Raw genomic sequence first — 17,599 nt, 5'->3', positions numbered from 1 at the left:
AAATGCATCCTGCAAGGCGCTGGCGGGCACAGCCCACTGAGCTGCCAGCAGAAATAAAGGGCAGATAGTGTCCTTTGGTCCCCCTGTACACTGCATTTGGAGCTGGGAGCTTAGGGATGTGTTTTTCATTGCAGATGAAATCTGAAAGGCCACATCTCCCTCTTTTAGGATGTCTGTACGTGGGATGGGGGTGAAATGGGTACACATGGTGCAGTTCAGACTTACTCTGGGAGACTTCATGGAAAGTTTGCCAGCTTGCTGTTGTCTGTTCTTTAGAGGGATGTAATGGCTCAACCCTCTTATCTGGAGCTGGTTTTCAAAGGGCAGGCCTGACCGGTTCATCATTTACAGGCTCAACAACCATGAAATATGTGTAGTATTAATATGGGGACAAAAGGCAGAGGTTGCTCTCACTTCAGTTGGACTGCCTGGATAAGGCATGACATCACTGTTAAAAATCTGATAATCTGTCAAGGGCAGGAAATGCAGCCATGATCTAGGAATATAGTATTTGTTTTGCAAACACTGGGAAAAGGAGGTTGTAGGGATGGGGCCTGCTTGTCCAGGAAAGGCAGGGACTGTCAGCACAGCCAGCAGCTTCCAGAAGTGCCAAGTGAGGAGCAGAGTGGTTGAGGCCTCCAAGTCAGCTCCCTGCTGCAGGGAGGAACGTGAACGTGTCAGGCAAGCACAGCAGCGAGCCTGGATTTGGGGCCAGCAGGACCTCACCCCACAGCCTCCTGTAACTCTTCCTGCTGGTGCTTTGAGGCCCCTCACAGTGATTCACCCTCCAGCCCTGCACCCAAATTAGCCACAAACGAATGAAACAGGAGCCGAGGCCTGCCCAGCTCCGAGCTGGGGCCTGCCCAGGCTTGCCCCGCAGCACTGCTGCCCATGTCACACCGAGGTGCCCTGAATGAGGCCCCTTTGGTTTTCTGCAACTTGTGACCACACAGCTTGAGGTGTTTGGCTGCAGCCCCCTCCCTGAGGACATGGTCCCCCATGGCTTCATCCCCCAGCTGCTCTGAGAGGAACCCCTAGGCCTGCCCAGCCCCAGCCCCTTCCACCCTGGGGTTTGGGGTGCTCCAGGAGGAAGACAGGCAAAAAACAAAACAGACCTCTCACTGCATGGTGCTTCACTTTTCTTCATTTTATTCTTTTATTTGTACAGCTATATTTTACAGAACGCATTAATGCAGTTTAGACACAGCCCAAACCCTGTCTCCCGAGATTGTTTATAACACAAGCATGTAAAATAAGACTGAAAAAAAATATATAATCCAAAACAAACAAACAAAAACAACAACAACAACAAAACGACATTCCCCAACAGAGTTCCATCAAAACTCCTTCTGCAACATCAGGCTGTACCTTGAAGAAGAAACTGAGCTCAATATAGTCCATACATTGAAAACTTCCATTGAAAAGAAAGGCACCGTGCGAAACCACATTTTACATATATACAGACTGAGAACTAGAACAAAAAAGTTACATTTTTATTATTATTTTAAATTCCTTCTGCAGCTTTGTTGATTTAATACACACTTTTTTGTAAATTGTAAACCTTCACTTGCAAAAAAATACAAATACACTGATGCATTTAGACAAAATATTTTCTTACTTGTACAGATGCAATACTTTAAAATATCTCGTTAAGTGCTCTATCATAATAAAGATTCTCAGAGTGGCTTCTGCCTGCAGAGTCCAACTGAGCCTTTAATGCATTTTATATATTTTTAATATAGCTTTTTTAAAGGTCTATATATATTTATTTTATATATATATTTATATATTTATATCTATATATATTTACAACTCTGCCATAGATTCCTTCACCTTTGGTTAAAAAAGTTAAAGCCCTCTCTTTAATAGCATACTTTCTCTTTAAAAGAACACACATTTTGCATACAAAAGAAAAAATCTGTTCCCATAAATCAACATTACATTCCTCATCTTCAAACGGCAAAGGCTGTGAAGGTTAGACTCCAGAGTTTATCAACACTCCACTGCACAGACATTTAAAATGACTATTTTTCATTTTTTATGTTTTATATACAATAAGATCTGAATAATTTTATCTTTCTTTTTTTTTATTTCACATAACTGGGAAAAATAAAACCCGTGTTTGTTCTTTTTTTTTGTTGTTTTTTTGTTTTGTTTTTTTTTGTTTGTTTTTGTTTTTGTTTTTTAGTTTGTTTCTAATGTTTTCCACCTATCTGCACTATGGGTTTAGAGGCACTCCATCATGTGATGAATTTTTTTTTCGTTATATATATATTTTTGTCTCCATTAAAGTGTTGCAAGTATCCTTTGGACAGCTTCCCTCCGACCTCCTCCTGGGAAATCCTTGGCCTTCAGCAAGCCTTGGGGAGCTCGGGAGGTACCTCGTTGGCTGAGATGCGGTACTGCACCTTGGTGTTTGTGATGGCCCCGTGCTTCTGCCGCAGGTGCAGCCGCAGCTGGCTTTTGTGGCGGAAATGCAGGTTGCACTTCTCACACTGCGGAGTAAAAAAGCAAAAGCACGACGTGTCAAAATCACAGCAAGGGACACATCCATCCCTTGGAAATGGTGGCCAGGCAGCATGCCCAAGGAAATGCCCATCCTCCCCCTGTGTACTGTGTCCATTGCACATATGGAGTGGAGAAAGTGGGGGTACAGTGGGAGAAGCAGCAGGAAGCTGCTGAGCCCCCAAGCCTTGTCCCCAGCAAGGCAGGGCATGCTGCCACAAAGCTCCTCTCCCCAACCCCACGTACAGCACGAGGCCGTAATTTAAGCCATTGCTATTTGGAGAAGTGTAATCTACTTCCAGAAGGGAGGACGAAAAGAAAAGCAGCTCTGATGCGTCCAGTGCTGGCTACACATCAGAGTGTTTCCAATGCTACAGCAACCCCACGTGAACAATTTGGTTTGTTAGCATCCCAGTCCCCAAAGAAAGGAGCCTGGTCACTCACATGATACGGTTTCTCGCCTGTATGGATTCGAAGGTGGCTTTTGAGGGTCTGCAGGTGCCGGAAGCGCGTGCCACAGATCTCACAGGGGTACGGCTTCTCCCCAGTGTGAATGAGCACATGAGCACGGAGATGGGCCACCTGTGGGAGAGCAGCCCCAGGTTAGGTTTCCCTCTGAGGCCAACAAACTGGTCTCCACCAATCCCAAAGCCCAGTTTATCCTCTGCATGGCCCCATAGTCCCCTCCATGCGCCCCATGTCTTCATCAGGATCCTGACCACATCCCTCCCCTGAGTGCTGTGGGTCTCAGAGCACACACCCACCTGGACAAATCTGGCCCCGCAGGTCTCGCACTTGTAGGGTTTCTCTCCGGAGTGAATACGTGTGTGGGTTTTCAGGTTGGCTGGCCGGTTGAACTGGGCCCCACAGATGTTGCAGCGGTACGGCTTTTCTCCTGCAAAGCCCAACAGAAAGGACAAGGGGATAAATATCAGTGTGCCATGCACATGCCAGCCCCAAAGCACAGTCCTGCCACGTGCCTGACCCTTTTAGAGAAGTCAGTAGCACACGGGTATTTTAGGAAGAGAACAACAAGCAGAAGCAGCCTCACTGCTCTCTGCAGCAGAGCTCATGTGCTATTGTCTTTTTTGGGTTGGGAGCTGCAGCCTCCAGGGCAAAAGTGAAAGTCAGGCAGCTCTGCTAGTGAGGATTAACAGCATCACTTCTTGCTGGCACCCTGAGCATCCCCACGGCACTGAGAACACAGAACAGACTGGCAATCCCCAGCATATCCCATCCCTCCTTGAAGGGGTGACAGGAGCCAAGAGAGCAGGAAGACAAAGCATGCTTGGTGACCCAGCTTCATTCATTCTTCAGACACAATTCCTGCTGTCAGCCCTGGCTGCTTTTTCATGGCAAGTGGGGAGTTGCAAAAAGATTTTAACTGTTTTCTTCAGGCTGGTTGAAGATGAGCTCAAAAGGGAGTGGAACAAGCCATCCCCTATCCCTTCCTGCCTTTTTCTTTTGTTTAGCATTCAAGAACAAATGAGTTCCTGCCTGATGGACCTGGGGGATCAGAGGGCTTTGAACCTGCATCATCAGACCTTGCCTGGTGCTTGTGTCACCCTGCTTGTCCCTGCAGCTGTGTGGAGCTCCACCAGGGCTATGGAACCTTCCCTCTCCAGCCAGGGTTGTTGGCATTAATAAAAGCACAAAATAAAAATCCCCAGGTTTGTCAGCAAATGACTAACCCCCTAGTATCCCTTTCCTTTTCAGCTTCCATTGTGCTGATTCACAGGGTCCATCCGTTCACAGATTTTCCCATCATCAGAGTTTCTGCCATGCTAGATATAATCTGGATTTCTAGGATGTAGGAAAAACAACAACAACAAAAAAGCCCGACATGATTTTTGTATTTCCTTTTCATGTGTGTGTGCACGTAACCGAGAGGGCACACATCTGCCCCCAGCCACACATTCAGAAGCACGCAGTGCTTTATAGCAAACAAACTCAGCCCTTGAGGAGCTGCAGCCCAGCCATGGCAGACACCGTACCTGTGTGGACGGTTTTGTGGCTGGCAAGGTTCCCCTTGTAGCGGAAGGAGGCCTGGCAGCGGTCACACTTGTAGGGTTTGTCACTGTGGACTTGCAGAGAGTGTCTCTTGAGTGAGGCCTCCTCAGAGAACCGGCAGTCGCACTCATTGCAGAAGAAGGCTCCATTCTCTGAGGAGCAGAGAGGAGAGCGGTGAGATGGGTGATTCACGACCCTATGCACCCGAGGTATTAGGCATCCTCGGAAGGATGCTTGGTTCCGGAGCAACTCCAGCACCTTCAGAAGTCTCAAACCTCTATGGTACATATGTCTTCCATGAGCACGGGAAGACCACCATCACCTGAAGAAGCAGGCAGGTTCCCTGTTACAAGGCTGCCCAATTCTTAGATGCGTGGAGCTCTGGGTATCTCACCTGGGTTACTGCTACAGATTTCTGCCCACACCACAGTGACAATTCTGCATTCCCCCTACCTGAGCTACAGGCAGATGGGCACACAGATATTGTCTCTGGGAACGTGGGGTTTTGCAACAAGATTGCAAGGCTCATTATCCGTGTTTCTCCAGATGTGCACATTTGGCTCCCTGATAATGAAGATATCGTGACGGATGCATGAGACACACCACCTCGCCCAATCCCCATTAGGATCATTACATCTGCCAAGCTTGTTCTCATGTGATAGTGGCAGGGTGGAGTTCAATTTACTTCCTGTCCTTAGCTGCCAGGTTAGCAGCAGGTGACTAACTCCCCACACAAGGTGTATGGATGGTGCTGGGGAAGGGGAGGACAGAAGCAATTCCCACGTGTGTGCATCTCACATGAGTGCATGCAGCTTGGCCAGCCAGTTAACACCAATTTCACATCCACTTTGGGATCCACCAGCACTAGAGTCAGGTCTGGCAGTCCCTTTGGATGAAGGGCACGGGGTGAATGTGACCCCTTGCCTGCTGGCTGAAAAGGTGACTGGGATGCAGGACTCACCACAGCTGGAGTCAGAGTATTCAGACTGGGTTTCCCCCATCTCTTCTCCAAAGGCTGAGCCAGAGGTATGAAGGCACATCTCAGTGTGTTGTGGGGACTGGCAGCCGCAGGAGCTGCACTTCGATGAATGCATGTAGAGTGGGGACTGCCCCTCACTGCTGCGTGGGGACCCATCCCGGGACCTATGGAAGGAGAGCAACACACACAGCTGTGAGAAGGCTCTTGCTGTGCTTGAGCTACCAGTCCTTGTTGTCTGCATCCTTCCAGACACAAGGAACATCCATGTTTTATGGGGAGACTTCTGAGCTAAGATGCACAGCACAGCCCTGATCAACAACAGGTCCCTGAGCATCACCCTGCAGGTGCCCATCATAAACAGACCTCAAAGCTCTCTAGGAACATTCAGGTCCAGGGGGACAGCACACCATGCTAGTTCAGCCTTGCAGTGCCTACAGCCAACCACAAGCTCCAGGCAGGTGAATTCATGCTCCAGAAACCATCCAGAGCTGCTGAAGCAGGTCAGGAATTCCTGATCCCATGTTCCCAATTCCACCATGAAGCCAGGCTGCTGCTGCTACCATGGGGACGGCTGGAGCCCAGCCAATGACTCTGGCACTGCTTCAACAAGCGCAGAGGTTTCTACCTGCTCACAGCTGGACACCCCAGCACAACTCTTACAGCTATGTCACACACCTCCCAACTCTCACCAACAACACAGGGAGTTCTGTCTGCCATGGGCAACTTTCTCACCTGTTAACAATGTTGTTGAGTCTGCTTGCTTGGGGGATATTTGAGTCTTCTCCACTCACGCTCATCTTGGTGGGGGATTGCACATTCAGATGCTCTGGCTCCATGGACTGCTGGCAAGTAGACATGGGCATGTAGGTGCGAGGAGAGAGGGTTCCCATCTCATTCTGATCAGCACTGTCTTGTTTGGTGCTCTGGTTAAGAGAGTTGAGGACAATGAATTTGTACTTCTTCCAGTTGCAAGCTTTGGGATCCGTGGGGCTCTTGGTGAAGAGGGAGTTGGAGTTCTGATTGATGCGGGCGTTCTTGCTGCTGCTGGACTCAGTGGGTGAGTTGGGCTGACAGTCTGACTTCTGGGGGCTCTGGGGGCTGATCAGGCCCTTGCGGTCCAGAGGGGTATTGGTGGGCTCAAAGTGCTGGCTGATCTCATCCTCTGAAGAGGTCCGCTCCTCCTCTTTGGCCACTTTGTCACAAGAGAAGTAGGGATTGTTCCGGATGGAGGGGACGACAGGTTTGGGGCCAGAGGCTACGCTGTAGTGCATGTCGCTCCTGGCTTCTTCAGCAGCACCTTCTTTTGGAGAGTAGATGGTGGCGTGGCACATGTTGGCCGAGATGTCGGTGATGGTTCTCATGTACTCCGTGGGGATTGTCCTGGAGCTGTCGCATGGCAGGATCCTCTCCTTGGGGAAGGCACTCGCCCTTGAGAGTTCGGAGAGAGGCATCCTCATCTCCCGCAACTCATCATCCACGAGAAAGCCATTGAGAGGGAGAGGGCTGTACCCAGGGTAGGAAATGGAGGATCCAGACAAACTGTTGAACAAGCCAGGTGCGAAAGCCCTCCCATTGCAGAGGGACCCGTTCTGGAGAGGCATGCTGTTCTCTGAGACATCTCTGCCCCGATAAGCCATCACCTCTGAGTGGTTCAGCATCCGGCCAGCCAGAAACTCTTCCCTTGGGGTCTTCAAGGCAGACACCATCTCAGCTTCACTGGAATCACGCAAAAAGGAAGAGAATCATTCCTTTTCAGCGCGTCCTTACGTGTATATAAGTCTGTGTCTACTTTGTCAGCCCTCCCCTCTCCCACCCAAACACACCGTGCCAGGCTCTCCAAAGTTCACCTATGGTGCTCACCTAGATTTGACAAACCTTCGGCAAGTATCAACCACATGCTCCATCTGCAGGTACAGTGCCGTGGCCATCACAGCCATGATATTGTTCTCCCTCAGGTTCAGGCGGGAGGTGTACATGAAGTCCAAAAGGATGCAAAAACCCTCGGGGTTAATTTCGGGGTCCAGGTTGATGACATTCAAGTTGCACTTGAGCTGGTCAGTGAAGATGCTGTAGAAGAGGCCACTGCAGAGAGGAGATGGGGGAAGATGAGCATTATGACAGTTCAGAAGAAGAAAGGAGAACTTATTCAAAATCCCTTAGCTCACAGAGTTCTGTGCATGGGAAGGGAGGAGGAAAAGGAGGCAATTACAGTATTCCCTGAGCTTCCCCCTTATTATCAAGCTTGGTTTCCAAGCTTAGTAAGCGTCTTCTGCACTGCACTTTTAGCAACCGGCACAGCCTGCTTTTAGAGCTCACCTGCTCAACTGCTCCCCGGTGCCTTGCTTTAGAAATTCCCCTTATTCTGTTGTTATTACCCCCTTCACATGACTCATTTCTTTCAGAAGCCTCCTGGGGCATCCACGCTCACTCTTTTAACCCAAAGGAAAAAAGAAAGAAACTTTGGCAAAACATTTTTCACATGTCTTAATTAGAGGTCACTAGGAAGCAATCCTTGACCTGGAAAAGGATGTCAGACCCAACTGGGCTTGAAAATCCACGGCCCTGGAGTCAGAAGGTTCATAGCTCTAAAAAGAGAAGGGGACACAGTAGGCTCACTCACCCCTGCAGAGTGGCCAGAAGTGGAAGGAGCTCCCACTCACCTGCAGGCCATCAGCACTGTTTTGTGGGCTCTGAACTGCTCCCGGTTCACAATGATGACAACATCAGTCAGGATATCCCGGCTTCTAAGGCGGTTGAGATTGAGGAGGACATCGCTCGCGTGGCGGGTGAACTGGATGCAGCTGTCTGCTGGCGAGGCCATCTTGAGTCTGCCCAGGACACAAGCAGAAAAATGGGAATGGAGAAAAAGCCTGGAGAGCACCCAAATCTCAGTGGAGAGCCCACTGCTGCTCCAGGATGCCTATGGACAACCAGCTGCCATGGAAGAGATGCCACCAGATCCCCTGGTGAGGCCCCTGGGGCAGCAGCAAGAGCTGGTGTGACTTAGTTGCACCCTGCAAGCAAAGGCAGCCGGACCCTCCTTGGGATTGTCTCACTGGCTCCTGCCTCACCCATGCCAGCCCCACCCCAGCCCACTCCTCCCACCACCACTGCTCCTCTGGTTCATCTCCTGAGGCTCCCAGCACAGCTTCATCCTCAGGAGCCAGCTCTCTCACCCAAGCTTGGCCATGGGAAACAAAGTGAGCCATGAAGCTCCCACCTAATGCTGAAGGATTTCAACATCTGCTCACAAGGTGGAGCACCAGCCCTCATCCACCACCAGACTTCTTCCCTGCACTCAGGCGGCCAGCCTGGAGAAGAGCTATCCCCAGTTTCCCAATGAACTGATGATAGAAGTGAGAAGCAGAGCTCATCCAACCTGCTGGGCTGCTGCCCACACTGCAGCCCAGCCTCTCCCAGAAAGGAAGGATGGGGTGAGTCGAGGAACAACAGACTTCTCCCAGCACAGCACCCACTGTCCCATCTCAGGGACATCCAGCAGCCTCCCATGACAGCCTGCATCACCCCATGTCCACAGTTCGGGCTGCTGTGTGCACCTCTAGCACCAAATTCCACACTGACCACCCTTTCCCAGCCCCATCTCCTCCTCCTTTCTCATGTGAATACACTTTCTACAGTGCAGCTGCTTTCCTGAAAACGAATCTCAGCTGCATCTAATGGAACATTTAATTCAACATGGTAAAGGGAAGGAGGATAGAGGGAAAATTGAAATGTACTTACCCAATGCCTCAATTCACAGTCCAAAAGTTTCTTTCAAACCTGTAAATAAAGCACAGCAAAACAAACACCGCATTAGCAGATAATAATGAATTGGCTGTGGCAGGGAACAAGCTTGCTGTTTCCCTAGAGTATCAGTGGGATAAAAGCTACAGATAACAAACCCTGCACTCTCCGGTAAGGTTAACATTTGTTTCTTCCGGTACAATACATTCTTATCACAACCACAGGCTTTGAGAATCCAATCATAGCTTCTTCCACACCCTCTAGCCCAAACCATGGGCGTATGCCAAGGAGATTTTCATTTCCATGACTCAGGAACTTGAAGGCAGGTGGGGAAGGGAAGTCAAGTGAGAATTTTCTCACTCCTTCTTTCAGAGACAGCTCTTCCCTGCCAACGCCACGTCCAAGACCAATGCCACGCTCCCAGCACCTCATTAACAGGTATGACTTACACACCAACAGCTGCTGCTGCTCTGCTCAGAAACCTGGAAAGAGGCTGGATTTGGCCCTCCCGAGCTGCTCTCACCCTTCTTGGGCAGCAGAAGTGTGATGGGTTGGGACAGCCAGACAGAGCCGGGAGGATGTGGACGTCAAGAGCCACAATGACTTGGCCAAGATCGCGTAGGAAGTTGGTGGCGGGGACGGATGGGGACCCAAACAAACACCTTCCTCCAGCTGCTGGAAAAGCCTTCCCCAAACCTCAAGCTTTGTCTCCAGCAGCTGACTGCATGGGAAGCATGGCTGGGGCAGCACAGCAAGGAAAGCCTGGAGTTAACTCACACTGTTACTTCCACATTTACTAAAAACCAGCAAACACAATTAAACTGGCACCAACAAAGGGGGAAGTCCACAGCAGGAACAAGGAGATACGCAATGAGTAAGGGAACCAACAAACGCCAAGACCTTCATCCCACTATTTTTGTGATTGACTCTGCAAACTGGAGTGATGTGGAGGGCCCACCAGAACTTGCAGAGAGTATGTGCAGCCCTGCACCTGCGGGTGAGATGGATGTAGAGTTCCTCTCCTGCTCCAGAGAGGCTGGGGTGGGAAGAAAGGGTGTGATTTAAGGCGTGATGTCACGCAGAGCCCAGAGTGGAGTTACAGTCCCATTGCAGCCATCAAATGCAAATCTTTGAGACCTGCTGCTCTGAGCCTGCGTGCAAAAAGTAACTCACTTCCCAAATCCTGCAGGCTCTGACCTTTCTGTACTCGCTCACTGCCAGCCACTCGCAATCGAAAGCCTGGGCTCTGCAAGGAGCCCAGCACACATTTGTGCTCCCACCATTTGGGGCTGCTGGGTCACATCCTGCCCTTGGCTGGGCTCCCGGTGGCTCACTCCAGTGTCACAGACACAGGGATTGACCTGTCTGTAAACCAACAAACTGTAAGGTGAACTCTGTGCATGTGAGCATCACGTGAGAAGCTACTGCTGTCACCAAATTCCCTTACTCACAGCACTACCAGTTGGGGGGGGGGGGGGGTACACCCAAATCCTACACACCCTCCCAGATCCCCTCTCCCCAGCACAGTGCAGGGTGCAGACAGGTGCATCCCAAGCGTTCTGCAGGATGCAGGATCCTTCTGTGCCCTCTCTAGCAGAGCAGCATTAACCCTGCTCCTCCCAACCTCTGCACTCCAGGGAGGGTACTCTGAGGGAAAAGGGACACTGATGAGGAACAGACAGCAGTGATGGGGAGCACAGAAAACACCGTGGGCAAGCACAATCTTCTCTATCCCCTGCCCCCCCCGCCCCCTCAGGATGCTCCCCCAGGCTCAGATGCATTCAGAGCATCACCCCAATGTCCCCCACCCCAAAGTTTTCCTGCCCAGTACCTCGGAGGTGTGGGCCAGTGGCAGTGCTGGAGGCTGCACACCGGGGCTTGCTGTGCCCGGAGAGGAAGGTTGGGGCCCATTTCGGGGGTGGCCACATGGGACTGTCAGTGCCGTTGCCTTCCAGGAAGGCTGTGGGTCTGCCCCAGCGGTTCAGGGAACAGCCCTTCCCTGCTGGCACCTCCCCGAAAAAGCCTATTCCTGGAAAGGAGCCCAGGGCCAGTGCTGCCCTCCCGGCGCCAAGCAATTCAGCTGTGTGGGGAGGGAACCCCCAGCTCCACCCCAAGAAGAGGGGAGACCCCCTCAGCTACCCCCTGCACCACACAGAGGGGAGAAACCGCAACCCCCATCCCTCCATCTTTCTGGCATGCATAGGGTAACTCCTCCCATCCATTCACTTATGCGTCTAGGGAATCCCTTTCCATCCATCCATCCTCCCCCCAACCTTCGCAAAGGGGAGATTCCTTCCTCTCCTCTCTTTGCATGGAGGATTCCCCTCTCCCTACCCTCCCTCCCCATAATGAAAATTGGGAGGAGTGCACCCACCACCCCTGCACCTGCTCTCCTACCCCTCCAGCGCCTGCCGTGCCGACTCCTTTGCATCACCCCGGAGGAGTGGATGCCTGAAGTCTCTCTTCCCCATAACCTCATCCCACACAGTACTCCGAAACTGCCCGCCCAGGGGAAGCTCCATCCTGCCCCCCCACCCCCAGCCGGGCACACTGCCAGCTGCCCCCAGCTTCACAAAGGGATGTTAGGTTCCTCCAGCACAGAAATGCAGCCAAGGAAACGGGGCGCGTGGGGCTGGGGGTATAGCCACGGGATGCTCTTAAGCTGGGGGGTACACCAGCACCCAGCTCAGCTTCCCCCATGCCGTGCAATCAGGGGGCACCAAGCGTCCTTTAGCTGTCACAGCGCAGTTTTTATTAATTTAGCAGCTTCTGGTTGGTGTCTAGGCCAAAACGTGGCTTGGTTGATAATAAGCAAAGGAGAGACGGAGGAGAGTCCTAGCGCACTGTCAGCACAGATCAAACGCAGCATCGCCAGCGCGAGCCCCGGCGTTTTTTCCATCGTACCCTTCCGCGTGCGGATTGCACTCGCTCTATCGAGCGGTCTCTGCTAACTTTCAATCTGATCCAATTTCCTGCCAGCAAACAAATGTTTCTAGGAAATGCAATACATTATCTGAACGGGTTTATTATCAGCGTTTGGAACCGGGAAAACTGCATATTTTCTTGAGCGCTGCGGGGAACTTTATAGTTTGTACTTCAAAAGAGGGTTTTAAAAGGATTGCCCTTGAAAGCCGGCCCGGCTTAAGTCTCCACATTGTTTTGGTCTTTGCAGAGAAGAACCGACACAACGCAGCGCGGGGGGAGAGCAGCAGAACCGCCCCCGACAATTCCCACTGAAACTGGGAGCTGAGCGGAGCCCTTGGGAAGCGAGGAGCTGAGCCTGCTGCAGCCCTCACTACGACCCCAAGCAATCGGAAACATGAATGTTTTAGGGGAAGGCAGCAGCCACGTCCCAGCTGAAGCAAAAGAGTGATGCTGGGCACTGCTCAGCTGGAGGAGTCCCCATCCCCGTGGGGCTGGGGGAGATGTCCTGCTGTCCTCACTCCGTACGTCACCAACTGACCCTCCCTATCTCTGTGCTGCCAGAACTCAGCTCTGTTGGCAGCAAGGATCCCAGCATCCCACCTGGGTATGATGGGACAAGTACAGCGCGGGGTGCACTACCAAAGGGAGAGCATTTATAGAGAGTATTTATAGAGCGAAATGGATTTAAGGAAGGGTCATCTTCCCTGGGACTCAGCATCCTGCAGTGTGCTTGTCCTGTGCTCTGCCCGCTGCCGGCAGCAATCCCATCTTCCTCACAGAACCCACAGATCCTCATAGGATCCCAGTGGGTAGAACAAAGGGAGCACATCAGCAAGGAGAAATGGGGGGAGAGAACACAGACCCCAAATTCCTACTCCTCTCCCAGCTCCCTGTTTCAGGAATGAAGCTCTACAGGCACCACCAGGGTTTTAAAGCAGCCTCGAGAACTAAATGCTGCAGGGGTACGTGTGCCTTCTGGCTGACATGCCCTGCTGCAATGGGAACACAAGGTCTAAAGAGAAATAAGAATAAATGCGGGGAGGACTCCATGTGCAGTCTAAATTTGTAGTCTGAAGGCGATGCTAACTTTCGGACATCCATCTAACCCAAGTGCAAACTGTGAACTCCTGAGGTTTGCCAATGCCTGCTGTAAACATGGAAACCGAGTGTCACTTTTTGCCAGACAGAAGAATGGTTTAAAAATAGATCTAGGAAAGAATACAGGCACTCAACACACAGGGCTCCTGTTTATAGACTCCCATGCTGCTATAAAACGGAATGAGAGGTTACGAGCACGCAGGCAACTTTCCACCAAATTTAGATTTTACAAACTTCTCAGAAACCTGAAAACAACATTTTAGGCTCTGGTTGAACCCGTAAAAGCCCTTCACAGGGAGTTTGCAGCACTAAAATGGGCACGAAATAACCACTACAAGGAATATGTGGACAGACCGCACCGAGAAATGCACCCATAGGTGAGGGCTTCACTCTGCTCACCTCTGGACTTTGTAACAACAGGTTCTTTTTAATGGGGTATTCAAACACATTAAGAAGATATCCACCTCCGCTGCTAAAGCACACACCGGGTTTTACCAGCCAGCTCTGCAATGGGTCTCGGAGGGCAGACAGTGCTTTGACTTAAAAAAACAAAACAAAAAAAAAAACCCCAAACCCGACCTTCCTACAAATCAACATCAGGCTGTTGGAAGTAATAAATAAATAAATAAATAAAAGCAGCCCGGGCTTTACAATCCGTTGTAAATTAGGCAGAAATTCAGATTAAAAAGGAAAAAAAAAAAAAAAAAAAAAAGGAAAAAAAAATTGTCGCTCCCCGGCGCACGCACCGCTGGATGGCAGCAGTCAGCCGCGCTGCGGGACCCGGCTCTCCCCCCTGGAAAACACAACACCCCGACCAAACCTGGAAAACATATAATTTTGTCGATGTAATTCTGCTTCTCTTAAAACGCGCCTGAGCGACGTTATTTTATTTATTTATTGTTTATGAGCTTTTCCAGCCTTGGTTGTTGGGTTTTTTTTTTCGAATCTTAATGTTTCTGCGGGGTTTATTTCTGTCTCATCAGACAGACTCAGGTCCTCCTTGCGATGTCTACAAAGTATCGTGAGGACTTCTGACAGATTCTAATTTATTTTTTTCTCTATTTCTTTTAAGCGGGATCGGGAAGAATCACTTCTCATTCCCACTTCTTCCTTTGCAATAATAACCAGCCGGTTCACCCCCACTTCCTCTCCGAATATTGACTCAGTCACAGCGGAGGGGGATTGGAAATTGGGATTGAAATGCATCCCCAGCTCTCTGATCTGTTTTGCTTGCAGACGGAGCTTTTTTTTTCCCCTTAGTGGGACACAATAATCCATTTCCCCTGGAAAACTGCTCGACACCTTCTGAACATTTGAATGGCTTGATGGTTTGTTTCACGGGGCAAAAAAGCGCTGTCTGTGTCGCACGGTTTTAAAGCAGCAACCCCACCGTTGGAGGGAAAATAACACGAGCTCAGGTTCTGCCTCACTCTCTGTTTCTATAGATAGACAGAAGGCTGCCCTAAAATATTCTCTAAGGGATTTTTGAGCCGTAACCCCCCCAAGGACGGCTGGAGGAAGGCTGCATTCATTCTTAAAGCACTCATCCCTCCAGCCGTCAAAACAATGCAGCAAATCCTAATTTTTGTAAGCGTTTAAAACCTCCGGCCGGGGCTCTGCGTGCAGCCCCGGATGGAAGGAAGGCTGACCCCAATCACTGACACTTTCACGGGGCGAGAGCTGGGGCTCAGACAGATGTGGCTCAGCACGGAGCTGCCCTGGTCCCACATCTGCCCGCTCCCAGCCCCGCTCTGCACCGACCCCGCACTCCTGGAATCAGTGGCAAAAAGCGAAGCGAGGCCGGCTCTGTTTGTCTTGGTTTTGACTCACGGTCTTAAGCCCAGATTTGCCTCTTCCCTGGAAATGCAACAGGGGGTCAAAGGCAGCTTTTTAGGCACATCTGAGAGGCCGCTGCCGGTTTTTTCCAAACAAACGCCCTGCTTTCTGTTTCCCTCCTTCCCAAGAGGCGATTTCATAACATTTCATACTGTGACTTTGCAAACTACAGGAGGGGAAGGGGGTGGGGGGGAGGATGGGTAGGATGGCTGGGGAGGGTGGGGGGGGCACGGCCGAGAGAGGTCGCTGCCGCCCGACCACGAAAGTTTTCACAACAAAGTTGGGTTTTTTTTCGGTTTTGTTTTGTCTTTTTTTTTTTTTTTTTTTGTAATTTTGGCGGGCGGGGGTAAAAAAAAAAATGCGCTTAATAATAATAATAACAACAATAATATGGCATTTTCCCTTCGCACGCTCCTTGTATTTTTTTTTTTTTTTTGGGGGGGGTGTTGGGGGGGTGGGAAGGGGAGCGCAGCGGACACGAGCGCGGAGGTTGCGCGGCCGCTCCAGGAATAGCGCGTGGCCGAGGGCCAACCGCGCGGCTCTCGGCGGCAGATTTACGAGCGCTGTCCCCGCGCCAAACGCGCCGCGGTAGTAAACATAGGGGAAGGGCCGCGCTGGGGGCAGCCCCCCCCAACGCAGCGCTGCCGGGATCCCCGCTCCAACGCGGCTGCGCCCCGCGCGGACCTCCCCGCGGTTTTCTCATGACGATCGTTATCCCGAGCCCTGCGCGTTTCGCTCCGAGTCGCTTCACGCACTTTTTCTCCCCGCGCCCGTTCCCAAACGTCGTTCTTATTTTGAGCGGTGCGCGCTATTTTCAGAGTCGCTTCACGCACTTCCCCACCCCCAAACCCCGTTCCCAAACGTCGCACCGCGCTTTATTTCGCAGCCGCCCCGGTTCCCCGTCGAAGCCAACGCGGTTCCTCCGCCCCGAGGCCGGCGGCCGGGCCGGGCCTCCCCGCGGGCTCCCCCCTTCCCCGGGCCGGGAAATGCCGCAACTCTCCTCCATCAGCGCCCGCTCCTCGCCCGGGGCTTGACAGATCGCGGCGCGGCCCCGCCACAGGTTGCAAAAACGCAGCCGCATCGGCGACGGAATAACAACAATCAGAACGCGGGGAGAATGCAATCACCGTAGTAATAAAAGCATAAAAGCAAAAGGGAATGGAAATCACGCGGAAAAGGCCCCGAGAGGAGGTGGCGGGGCGGCTTCGTGCGGTAGAAGACCGACAGAGCGGAGGGGTGGGGGGGAGGGAGACAGAGGGAGAGAGACAGAGAGGAGAAAGGGAAATAAAAACCAAGAGAATAAAAACATAAAGCGCGGCCCGAGCGAGGAAAGCGGCCCCGAGCTGCGGGAGCGGCTCCGCGCTGCGCCCGCCCGAAGGCTGCAGGTGCGGTGCGGTGCGGGGACGGAGCGGCGGTGCGGGACAGCGCGGGTCGGGCACAGCCCCCGCGGGCACGGGGCAGCGCTCGCGGTTTGTCTCTCGCGTTGGGGGCAGAGCGAAGCGGCGGGGGGGTCGGCTCGTTCATTAGGGCCGCTCCGACAGAACGGAGCGGGTGGTAAAAAGAGGGAAGGGGGGGAAGGATAGAAGGATGTAAATTGTTTAGGGATTTTTTTTCTTTTTTTTTTCTTTTTTTTTCTTTTTTTTTTTTTTTTAATATATCCGAGCGCCGTCGGGGCACCTGCCGCGGGAACGGGGGGGAATGGGAAGAAATATATAGGGGCGGCTCAGCGCCAGGCGCGGAGGGAAAGAGGAGGGAGAGAGAGGAGGGAAAAAAAAAAGAGAGAAAAAAAAAAAAGAGAGAGAGAGAGAGAGAGAGAGAGAGAGAATTAAAGGGTAAAATCGGCCGCGGCAATAGAAGCAGCAATCACCTGGTCTCCGGGCTTTCCTAGAAACTCCTTGCATCACCACTTCTAAGAACCCCAGTTCTAAGAATCAACAGAGCCCAATTCTCGGAATTTGAGCTGCAGACTCTACCACCGCCACCGGCGCGGGGAGGGACGAGGACCTCCCCTGCCGCGCCTCTGCCGCCACCGCCGCGCTCCCGGACCCCGACACCCCTCCGGAAAGCCCCGATCTCGGACAGCGCGGGGGACACCGTGGGGCCGTGGGGGCGGCGGGGGCGGAGAGACCCTCGCTGCTCCGCGAGCCCCTCTCGGCCCCCCCCTTTTTCCGCGCCCCGAGTGGTCGCTCCCGGCCCGCGGGTCACGTGGCGGCGGGTGGCGGTGTGACGTGGGGCGCGGCGGGGTGGCGGCGCGCGGGCGCGGAGCAGTGCGCGGAGCGGAGGGGATCGGGGGGTCCCGGGGCGCAGAGCGGAGCGGAGCCCCCAAAGCGGGGACACGGGGGGAGAGCTGCGAAAAGCGGTGCTGCTGTTTTTTTTTTCTTTGCATAAACAGATGTGTATGTTTTTTAATGTGATGGTCGTTTTCTTGCTTTTCGGGGGGCCGCTTTCGCCTTGAACGAGCCGTCCTCCCCCCTAAGACTTGAGCCAGCATCCCGCCGCATG

General features: G+C 52.2%; 1 protein-coding gene across 1 annotated transcript; it reads right to left on the bottom strand.

Moving 5' to 3' along the window:
- Positions 1–1,132: 1,132 nt before the first annotated feature.
- BCL6 (BCL6 transcription repressor) lies at positions 1,133–17,033 on the bottom strand. Its single transcript, XM_065748013.1, has 10 exons — positions 16,965–17,033; positions 9,236–9,274; positions 8,155–8,322; positions 7,355–7,576; positions 6,227–7,210; positions 5,477–5,658; positions 4,500–4,667; positions 3,270–3,400; positions 2,950–3,087; positions 1,133–2,495 (listed from the first exon to the last, which is right to left on the bottom strand). The coding sequence occupies exons 3-10, from the start codon at positions 8,313–8,315 to the stop codon at positions 2,352–2,354; spliced, it is 2,130 nt and encodes a 709-aa protein (XP_065604085.1). The 5' UTR covers positions 8,316–8,322; positions 9,236–9,274; positions 16,965–17,033; the 3' UTR covers positions 1,133–2,351.
- Positions 17,034–17,599: the final 566 nt, after the last annotated feature.

Source organism: Cyrtonyx montezumae, unplaced genomic scaffold (genome assembly GCF_038088225.1).
Source record: "Cyrtonyx montezumae isolate F1298 unplaced genomic scaffold, pur_monq_1.0 scaffold_5, whole genome shotgun sequence".
NCBI lineage: Eukaryota > Metazoa > Chordata > Aves > Galliformes > Odontophoridae > Cyrtonyx > Cyrtonyx montezumae.
This window is presented reverse-complemented; position numbering and strand designations above follow the sequence as displayed.